The sequence below is a fragment of the Zingiber officinale genome, chromosome 7B (genome assembly GCF_018446385.1).
Source record: "Zingiber officinale cultivar Zhangliang chromosome 7B, Zo_v1.1, whole genome shotgun sequence".
NCBI lineage: Eukaryota > Viridiplantae > Streptophyta > Magnoliopsida > Zingiberales > Zingiberaceae > Zingiber > Zingiber officinale.
In genome coordinates this window covers 25791190-25802464 of record NC_055999.1, presented here as the reverse complement: position 1 = coordinate 25802464, position 11275 = coordinate 25791190, and the positions used below count along the sequence as shown (strand labels likewise).

General features: G+C 37.4%; 1 protein-coding gene across 3 annotated transcripts; it reads left to right on the top strand.

Moving 5' to 3' along the window:
- The first annotated feature begins 5560 nt into the window (after window positions 1-5560).
- On the top strand, window positions 5561-8603 carry LOC122005588 (protein NRT1/ PTR FAMILY 4.6-like). 3 transcript variants are annotated; one of them, XM_042560678.1, is made up of 4 exons: window positions 5561-5703; window positions 5776-5881; window positions 6166-6383; window positions 7134-8603. In XM_042560678.1, exons 1-4 carry the CDS (start codon window positions 5662-5664, stop codon window positions 8496-8498), a joined length of 1731 nt encoding a protein of 576 aa, XP_042416612.1. In that variant the 5' UTR covers window positions 5561-5661; the 3' UTR covers window positions 8499-8603. The 3 variants fall into 3 exon arrangements, with proteins under 3 accessions (XP_042416612.1, XP_042416613.1, XP_042416614.1); XM_042560679.1 differs by having other exon boundaries at window positions 5660-5703; window positions 5776-5890; XM_042560680.1 differs by lacking the exon at window positions 6166-6383 and having other exon boundaries at window positions 5685-5703.
- Window positions 8604-11275: the final 2672 nt, after the last annotated feature.

Genomic DNA, 11275 nt, shown 5'->3' with positions numbered 1-11275 from the left:
ATTATATTGGATTAACCATTAATCCAATAACCCAATAAGTCTAATCCATTAAGTGTAACCCATCAATCCAATTTGTCTAATTCAGATTGAACTCAATCCAATGAGTGGGTTCATTTGAGTCTAACTCAATTAATAACCAAAAAGACCTAATCATCTCATGATCGACTTTTAGGACTAATTACTAACAGTCTTGGGAGGCCTTACATTTTGTACACAATTCTCTGAAATGAATAATGATTTTTTCAAAATGTTTAGTAAAAATAAACAATTTTAAATGAGGAGCATCCCGAATCTTAGAAGTATTCATCAATACTTCTTAAAAATAAACATTTGGTACATCAATACTTTCTTGTGTGTCGGATGTCTGAAGTTGTTCGGTCTCATCATCGATAAATTGAATATCACGATCCTAATTCGGATTGACTATTACTTTACCTTTCCGATATTGAGATAATGAACCTCCTCCTTTTATTATAACTGTTGAATTGAAATCGAAAAAATGTACAATATAATTGAATTTGAAAGTGATCGAGATTTAGAATTGAGAATGTTGTAGGAATGATAAAATAAATTTCTTAGTTATAGAGTTTAGAAAATAATAAACAGTAAATCGTAATCATTAATAAAAAAAATAATCAAATATTTTCAATAGTTAAAAAAATATATATAAAAAAACCACTCGCCTCTCCCAATGGAACTCCAACGGCTACCAACAAAATAAGATGGCCAATTAATGGATCCTGGTCGTGACCATGTTGTTGTACTTGAATAAGATGAAGAGCTGATCCATCCCTATTCCCTGCGCTGCTGAAGACCATCAGTGTGCCCTTGGCACTGTTGCTGCCATTTCAGAAATGCAGTAGTAATAGGCCTGTCTGTGTCCCATCACAATTCACAAGCAAACCTTTCCCACTCATGTTCCCTGCAGTCATTGACCCATTGCCACTAACCAATCAATTCACAAATTAATTCAGAAACATGATATTTAAAGCAACGGCAGTCATTTAATTTCTTCAAACTCAAGATACTGCCACATTAATGAAGTGTTGCCTTCGCCTGTGTCAGTGTGCACAGGCTAAGTGATAATTAGACAGAAATAATTAAAGGGAGAAAAATTAAATGAGAAAACAACAAGTGCAATATTTCATTTTTATATATATAATTAGCAGACCTAGCTTGGTCCTAATGAAACATGTACGTGGAGGTGCTTTAACTAGAGTGCATGCATCAGAATATGAATATGAAAAAAAAAATATCTGAGAACAAAATCTCAGTTATCCAGACAGTGACAAGATTTCTTGCTAAGCTTGAGAAACATGTGATGAATATGAATTGAATGGATTTCTTGATTAATTAATATTTGTGCTGAGGGTCCACAGCATTGTTCAAAGGCAAAGATTTCCACATGTTATTTTCTGTGTTAGTTTAGGTCTTATGTACTTTTTTGTGCTTGGTGCTTTTCCATGTTTTCAATATGAAATTTCAACATCGAATCACATTGGGTATATTATATGCAATCTTATTTTGTATTGTGAGAAGCTATTTTCACGACTCAAACCCCTATACAATATGGAAAATAAATGCTTCCAGTTTGTCATTTTCTTTTTGCTCTTTAAGAATGCATAAACTTTTCGTTCTCAAAAGTGTTTTGGAAGACTCTAATTTAGAGATTTATTAGTTCTTACACATTCTTTATATTTTATACTCTATATGAGATTTTGAAGATCGTCAAAAGTATCCCGCTCTAAGTAAGCAACTCTTCTGCCATTTTTTTTTTCACTTTCATCTCATTAAAACTAATCCTACAAATTATTCAAACCCTCAATAACTCTAGATTTGTTCTAAAGCTATAAGATTTTTTTATTAGAAGAGCTACTCATCACATGCCCGATAACTTGCAAAATTTGAGAATCGATCAAATCTTGTAATCAATGTAACAAAGTTTGTACTACTAATGGACAAACTCTTCCCTTTGGAAAAATTGATTCATTGACTATACACAAAAACCTCCATCACGATTTCATGATAATGTTTTATATCTTGCTGAGCTTTCTATTATCTTTTATTTGTCATATCTTTTGAAATAAAATTATGTTATCTTACTGTTTTGTTCCCTCTTGATGTCTTGCATAGCACATGTAGCGCGACTAGAATGGAAAACCTTAATTATATAAGATATTTTCATCTTATTTTCTTGCTCCATTTTCTTCTAAAAGTAATTCCTCAATAAATGTCTAAATGATTCAAATTCAAATTTGTTATTTTATTCTAAAAGTTTAGTTGATAAACTTGATCATATATAGCGATTATATTTTAGTAATTAATTGCAAAAGTTGCGCATTTGCAAAGTTTCATAATTTACATTTACTTGAAGTATAACTCATGGTACCTTTGCTTTTGAATTTATTGTTACTACTAAAACTATCTTGATAGTTCATCTCAAAGTCATTGAGGAAGTACAATATAATAAGGGCTGAAAGTAGTAGTGGTAGCCACCATGCATGAAAGATTTGATAAGCCAAGCTGATAATCATGTGGTAGATTTGCAGCACAATAATTAGCTCAAGTAAGAGAGACCCTCATGTCACACACTTGATCTCCTTTGGGAGGAGCAAATCGTGGAAAAGAACTCCACCAACCTCTATAGCATGTTTGGTCATTGCGGGAAAGGACTCCAAAGTGAGTTCATCGTAAGCCCGGCTAATAAGGGCATACGGCATTAGTTATGTCGTGACATATGAACTAAGGATGCCTCCGACGACATTAAACACAACACAATCGATCACATCAAATGTGAAACAACAACCCATTAATTGCACCTAGAGATCACGTTGTACAATTGAATATCATCAGTGGTTGTGTTTCTTGCTTGGATTAGTCTCCTTTCGTTGAGGTTAAATCAACCAACAACCCTAGAAATTGTCGAGTGCTCTATCAATTTGAGAAGAAGAAAGGTAGATGTCACCATCTAAAAATGTTGTCCTCTCCACCGAGATCACATGGGAGGAGATCATGGCTCAACTCAAGTCAGCCTATGCTCGCCCCAAATTATCTATGGACTCATCAATTTGTAAATCATTTAATATGGGAAAAAAACTTCCAAGTAAATTTGTGAACATTGAATCTCTCTCTCTAGCATTTGTAGCAAATTAAAGTTGAATCATTTAAGAAATGCATGGAAGCTGGACAAAGTTGACTAGGTGAACAATAAATACATGAGCTGAGCGGATGAGTCTTCCTCTCCATGATACACACACAAAAAAAAACAAAACAAATCTAGGGTTTCAAAGAATAGCATTTAAAGCTGTAAATAAATTGTGTATAAGATTGATATTTGAGTTAATAAAAGTTTATTTATATTTATTTAATATATACAAGATTAATTAAATAAATAAAAAAAATTATATTATCAAATTCAATAACTAATCAAATAAATTTAAAATATAAAAATTTTAAATAATCAAATAAATTTAAATTAAGAACTCTATATAAATTAAATTTAACTCAAACTTAAATAATCATTTTGATTATTTAATTTAATTTAATTTAATTATCTTCATCGAATAAGTTTAGAATATCATAAAATTTTATTCGGCTTGAACTAGTTTACCAGCCTTAACAGCAAGGTGACCAAAATTCTCTCTCAAAAATTTTAAAAATAAAAATAGAGAGATAATGCTGGTGCTGCTTTTTATCCTGTCATAAATGTACATAAAAATACAAATGAAAGAGGCCTTATTCCGATCATTTGGTACCGTGCAACTTTAATGCCTAGCAAAAGAAGACGAACTTTTAACGCCTAGCAAAAGAAGACGAACCACTTGTGTCATCTATTTTAACTAATGTTTTCATCCCACGGTTTAGTGACTAGTATATGATATATTATCATCATGATATTTAATGTTTGAATTTTAATAAAATCAAGATAAATATCTCTCTTATATATTAATTACTATTCCAAAGGCTAATAGCTATCCGTGATTTATCTCCTTCATGTTGGTCCTGAGATGAATTGGCGGAGGCGGTGGGGGCGAACATATTCCCCTTTTGTCACCATATTTTAATTGATGTTTCCTCCAAATGAGGGTCGTAACCCAAGGATGTTGGGCTTTTTGACTGGTCACCACGTATACTTTCCGATTTATCCTGGCGACGAATGAGAAAATTCTATGGGAATGGGTCGGTCACCCCCTGAGATAGTCAATGAGACTAACTGGGATTATTATTTTTTATTATTTTAACTTAGGTTTGGACTCAGATAAGATTGAGTTTGTTAGTACAAAGCAGAACAGAATTAGTATCATAGGATAAGGATTTGAATTTTGGTAAAGTCAAGGGAAAAAAGTCCTCCTCTGCATTGGCTAATTACAGCTTCTCAATTTACCTCCTTATAGATGGTCGTGGGATCATCAATGTGAGGCTGCTGGGGTGACAAATTCCACCTTTTACTATAATATTTTAACTTATGTTTCGTCCCAAATATGTGGTGCCTTGATCATTTTATCATTCCGATATCTATGATACGATCATCAATTTTTCCTTATAAATATAATACGCAACCAACGGATGCTAGACTCCGGGCTGCCCGTCGCCCAAACCGGTCACCTCAGGACTAGTCAATGAGGTTACCTCAGTTTATCATTTTTTTTATTTAAACTTATTTTTTGCCGTGGGCTATGGTACAATGGTAAAAATCCTTAGTTATCTCCCATGCATCCACAATTCGATTTCTAACTACGACGTATTTATAAAAAAAAATCTCTAAATAGGACTTATAACTAAGGGATGTAGGGCTTCCGACCTACCCATCGCAAGTGCTTCCCGATTTACATTAATGAATAGAAAATTTCTGTGGAGCCAGACCGATCACCCAGATTCAAAATTATGCAATCTTATTAATTATTTTTGGAGGCGTTGACGAGCACAGTCCCTTTTTACCTACTTATTTTCTGTAATAAAAAAAAGAAAATAAGCTAAAATAGATGACATAGCTTAAAAGATTACATAATCAATTTTTTATCTTTTAGACCCAATATCATAGTCTTCTCAATCCTCTGAGATATCACAACATACGAATTCGATATACTTAATCTAAAGTGTGATCGGAAGTTGCCTATCGTGCTTAAGGATAACGAAAGAATATTAGATTAAAATCCATCTTAGTGATATGCATTGTGCTTATGAAAAATTGATGCATTTTATCTCTTGATACTAAATTCATAGCATTGATAGTTTTAATAAAAAAGACTATAACTATTGTATGATAATTTTTTTTTTACGGATAGTTAATTTAAAAACGTTCGATTGATAGATAGTCTGATGTAAGTATTTTTTGATTACTCTGATAAAATCTGTTATCTTATAATTAATCGACGCGGGTTGGATATCCTATACAATTAAAAATAAAAAGGAAAAAGTTAATACTAAAATCAATATGATGAGATGCATGCACTCGTTGACATATGTAGATTTATCTATCCTCTGATGATCCATCACTTTCAATGGTAGGATTGAAAGGCTGCACATGCATCCCTCTTCTCCGCTGCAGGTTTTCCAGCCCTTTAAATAACCCTTCAACCTTAACTCTCCTCACTCACTGGACTTCTTCCTCTTCTCCATCTCCATATCAGACCTCAAACTAAATCAAACAGGGAAGAAGACATGAAGATCGAGCAGGAGGAGAAAGAAGAAGAAGAAAATATGGTGAGTTGCCTTTCTCTCTCAGGATCATCAATCAATCAATCAATCAATCCTTTGATCACACTTTCCGTGCAGGAAGAAGGAACTGAAGCTGAAGCATGCGTTGGCTATGTGGACTGGAAGGGCAAACCTGCCGTCAGAGGCAAACATGGAGGCATGCTCGCAGCCTCCTTTGTTCTTGGTAATTAAAGTAATATATTTCCTGCCGAACTGTGTTCTTGCATGCATGCAAACAAGCAATCCATGGGCTACTCTGTTTTTTTTTTCTCGGAGAGCATGATTAATCTTGCAATCGATCGATTGATCGAGAGCTAGCAAGGAAGAAATTAAGCCCTTCGGAAGAACAGGAGTTGACTCTTTCGTTCGTGCTTATTAATGTTTTTTTTTTCCTTTCGACACGACTTTGATGGTGAAATGAGGTGTGAAAAAAAAACAAGTTGGCAACTTGGCTTTTGGTGCATGCAGCGGTGGAGATAATGGAGAACATGGCGTATCTGGCCAACGCCAGCAACTTGGTGACCTACTTGGCAGGGTTCATGCACTTCTCGCTCTCTCGCTCGGCCACCACGGTGACCAACTTCATGGCCACGGCCTTCCTCCTCGCCCTTCTCGGCGGCTTCTTATCCGACGCCTTCTTCACCGCCTATCATATCTACTTGATAAGTGCTCTCCTCGAGTTCCTGGTGAGTAGTTCCCATAGATCGATCGATCATCTAGCTAATTTATTTAATTTAGATTGCGTCCTGCAGCTGCTGCAAGGCTAAGTGATGAATTCCCCTGCTCCTCTGCCCTTTTCATGACCATGTTCCCTTTTGATCAATTCCCTCGTGTGCAAGCTACAGAACAGTAGGGTGGCATAAAACCCAACTATAGATCCTTGATTGCATGGATATATCTGCTACCTTCTTGATTGACAGCGATTTTTCCCAGCCTTCTCCGTCAAAAGAAATAGCTCATCAGTGATCTCAGCTATCATTTTCCCTTTCCCTTTTCTTTAATTTGCTTCTCAACCACCTGAAAAATAGAGCAGGAGGAGAAGAACCCTCAGGTTCACGCTATCATTAAATATGACAACGCAAAAAAAAGGCAGAGTGACACCGAGGCACTTGCAGAGTTTAATTTGAGGGAGGAGACTAGCTATGTATGAGGAAGGAGGAGAGATCAGTCTGAAAAGAACTCGAGGAAACGGTGCATGGCGAGTGAGATGTCGATGTCATCGGTTAGTGTACTGAAAGATACGATACGAAACAAAACAAACAACAGCTTGGTTCGCGCGCCTGATCCTGAATGCTCTGACTTGACAAAGATCGTAAAAAATTTATTAATTCACACGATCGAATCTAAATTTTTGTCCCCAATTTAATGTTGACTTGTTTGATCATTCAAATAGGTAACTGAATCGGAGTATGTTCTTCTGGTGTGTTGTGAAACAGGGGTTGGTCATCCTCGCAGTGCAAGCCAAGACCGCCTCGCTCAAGCCGCCTCCCGGCGAGGAGGCCGCCGGCGGGAAGACCGCTATTCTGTTCGCCGGGCTCTACCTCACTGCGCTCGGAGTAGGTGGCATCAAGGGATCCCTCGCGCCCCATGGCGGCGAGCAGTTCGACGAGAGCACCGCCCGCGGGCACAAGGCCCGGTCCACCTTCTTCAACTACTTCATCTTCTGCCTCGCCTCGGGCGGGCTCCTCGCCGTCACCTTCGTGGTGTGGGTGGAGGACAACAAGGGCTGGCAATGGGGCTTCGGAATCTCCACTATCACCATCCTCCTCTCCATCCCCGTCTTCCTCGCCGGCTCTCCTCTTTACAGGAACAAGGTCCCCACCGGAAGTCCCGTCACCACCATCGCCAAGGTGTTGCTCGCCGCCATCTCGAGTAGGAGAGGTAACTTCCAGAGTGCGAGAAACGCCGTGGTCGACTTGGAACAGAGTTCTCCCGCGAAGGAGAGTAAAGAAAGCGAGGTGAGGGGGCCGGGGGAGGAGCTGAAGTGGCTCAACCGCGCGGCGGAGGGCAGGCCGCTCCACCGCGCCCTCTTGTGCGCCGCGCATGAAGTCGAGGACGTCAAGGTCGTGCTGAAGCTCCTCCCCATCTTTCTCTCCACCATCATGCTCAGCTGCTGCCTCGCGCAGCTCTCGACCTTCTCGGTGCAGCAGGCGGCGACGATGGACACGCGGGTGGGCGGACTGAAGGTGCCGCCGGCGTCGCTGCCGGTCTTCCCTGTCATCTTCATCATGGCCCTCGTGCCGCTGTACGACCACGCGATCGTGCCCTTGGCGCGGCGCGCGACGGGGAGCGACACGGGGATCACGCACCTGCAGCGCATCGGGATGGGGCTGGCGCTGTCAGTGGTGGCGATGGCGGTGGCCGCGGCGGTGGAGATGAAGCGGAAGCGGGTGGCGCTGCGGGTGGGGGAAGGGTTCAAGGGGCCGTTGCCGATCGCCTTCTTCTGGGTGGCGTTCCAGTACCTGTTCCTGGGGTCGGCCGACCTGTTTACGCTGGCGGGATTGCTGGAGTTCTTCTTCAGCGAGGCGCCGGCGAGGATGCGGTCGCTGGCGACGTCTCTGTCGTGGGCGTCGCTGGCAATGGGATACTACCTGAGCTCGGCCCTGGTGTCGATGGTAAACTGGGTGACGACGACGTCGTCAGGCGGCGGAGGGCGGAAGGGGTGGCTGTCGGGGGGAAGTCTGAACCGATACCACCTCGATCGCTTCTACTGGCTGATGTGCGTGCTGAGCGCGTTGAACTTGGCCAACTTCGTCTTCTGGGCGACCCGGTATCGCTACCGATCCGGCCAGAAACAGTAGCCTTTCATACTGTTTATGGATCTTCCTTTCCAATGTCAACTTATATTTTGACTTTAGTAGTCAAAAGTCAAAATAAAATCAAAGCCGCGCTTAAAGTGTATAAAGTGCGCCAATTTAGTAAGAGTTTATTTAAAGAAGGTTAAATAAATAAATTTAAATAATATCTTTATATTTTTCAGCTTGAGAGAAGTTTATTTATATTGGACGGTCTCTTTCCATTCAAAAGGAATTGTAAATAGATAGTAGCTATCTTGATTGAAAAACAAAACCGAAGATATTTTAACATGAGTCTTATAAGTATTTCAAGTTAATTGTTTGAGTAGAAGGTCATAGTTAAATTTATATGAGCTCAATCTTAAACGGTTAGATCATCATCCAATCAAATAGAGTTAGAAAATGGTTAATTCAAAAGTTGACTATTCGAAACATCTCCGATTGAACCGAGGCGTCCTGATATTTTGAATACTCGAAACGTCTCAGATGTATTGAGACGCCTCATATATCCACCAGAACTGTTGCCGCAGATGAACACTGTAGAACTTGAGGCACCTCCGATTACTTGGATATGTTGCGGCACAAATAAGAAGTGGGGATCGATGTCATCCCACTCAAGGTATCTCCGATGAACTAAGGCACCTCTAATACTGATAAATTAGCAGAAGGTCGTTGTGGTGAAGTTTAAACTCAATCAGATGGAGGTGTCTCTAGCCAATTGAGGCATCTCAAATGTGTTACATCAGCAAATGGTTACTTCAACTAGTGCACTATAAATTGTAACTTAAAGTTAGTTTGTAAATATCACGCACTCATTCTTAATCTGGAAATTTGATAATTGTATTTGTGCTTTAAATTCATGTAATGGACTTCTCTACTTCAGACATTGTCGAAGGAGTCTTTTTAGGGAGAAATCATTATCTTAGATCAGTAACCTTTTCGATTGTAAATCTAAGTAAATCTTCTAAGTCCTTTTATTTTTATAAATTAAACCTAAATTAGAAGCAAGAGATTTAAAATTTAGTTTACAAACTATTTACCTCTCTGATCGATCCAACCGATCCAATAACTACATCTATGTAAATTTACAACCAAATGAGCAAAAATGGTCCATAACACCCATGAGCCTCTCAGTAAATATGTATCAATTTATAAGTAAAAAACGGCACATTTTGACTTTAAAAAAAAGGGGAAATCGTACAAATCTATACATGTTAATTTCCCACCAGAGACATTAAATTTTTCTAGGGGAAAAATAAAAAAGACGTCCTTTTCCTTCAAATCAATGAAGTATGCTTCATTCTATGTTATTTTAAGCAAAGGGCATCCTTTTCACTGTTTAATTGGATATATTTACTCTCCTAACTTTCAATATTATTTTTATTATTATTTCTCATTTAAATTCTAAATCGATAGAACACGTTATCAGGGACGGTGCCAAAGGCGATGGGGATGATCACTCCTCGTCAATATTTTAGCGTAAGAGGTGTATAGAGTACAAGAATGTTGTGAAGGAGATGCGAATGAGAGGTAATGACATTTCTGCCTCCCCTCATCGTAAATATATATTTTCGTCCTCTCGATATGTAATTTCTGACTTCGTCCTTGCACAAAATCTTAACTCTTATAATATGAATGCTAGATAAGCAAGTTAAATCCGTATTATAATAATTACGAAATCATAATTGTTATAACGTTTGTAATAGTTATAAAATCTTAATTGTTACAATTTAAATGGTAGGTGAAGATAATTGATTGTGGGTTATAACAGCGATAAATCATAATTGTATTTTTTAACAAATATATATTGTAATAATTACAAAACTATAATTGTTAAAATATATGTAGTAGTTATAAAATTGTAGTTATTATAACGTTCTCAATCAATTTAAAATTTAGACGGAAGCTAGTATCCGATCAATTTAAGATTTAGACATATTAATAATAATAATAATAATAATAATAATATAAAGAGTAGGAAGATAAATGTAAGCAATTAAACATTGACCTGGGATGCTTGTTTTTATTAAAAAGATTCTCTCGGGGTGATGCGATAGTTTAGGTATGGGATGTTACCCTATTAAATCATGGGTCAAAATTTTATGTGTTTAAGTATACCTTCTCTCCTATCTTGATCATTATATTAATAATTAATAATTATTTATTATTTATTAGATTGACAAACATGTTAAGGACTAGCGTTTTTTACCATAGTGTTTTAATTAAAAAGGAAAGTGAAAGATTCGGAAAAAAAAGACATACTTTTAACCTTTGCCTCTTTTTCTTGATTGGTTTTCACCTAAATCGAACAACTACGTGATTATCTGTCTTTTTATAAAAAGTTATTATTTATTTTGTGTTTTTATTTAATAAATTTTTTCTTATTCTCCTTCAGAGAGGGGCTAAAAAAGAAAAAGTGAATCACTTTTATCATTTCTCTATTCACTTGCTTACCCTTTTTTGAGGACGGATTCTCTTATTCATAATTTAGTCCATAAATTATGAATGATGATCCATTAGTTAATTTTAATGGCCCATATCTGTTTAATAAATTTTAATGGCCCCTATCTGTTTAATAAGTAAGGATTATCAAAATCAACTAATCATAATAAATAGATTATCCTCTGATATATAATTTATGATCAGAGGATCCGTCTGCTTTTTTTTTTTTTTTTTTTCTCTTTTCCATTTTATATCCTTCCTAGCATAACAGCATCAGATTAAAACGAGGAAAATGAAATGAATGGTTCAAAGTGAGACCATAATGAAAGCTAGAGTGGGAC

Excerpts from the sequence above, each read along its gene's own strand:
- LOC122005588 (XM_042560678.1), top strand. The coding sequence starts at position 5,662 with ATGAAGATCGAGCAGGAGGAGAAAGAAGAAGAAGAAAATATG. Across the intron at positions 5,704-5,775 it reads AAGAAGAAGAAGAAAATATG|GAAGAAGGAACTGAAGCTGA; the intron begins GTGAGTTGCCTT and ends CTTTCCGTGCAG. Across the intron at positions 6,384-7,133 it reads GTGCTCTCCTCGAGTTCCTG|GGGTTGGTCATCCTCGCAGT; the intron begins GTGAGTAGTTCC and ends GTTGTGAAACAG.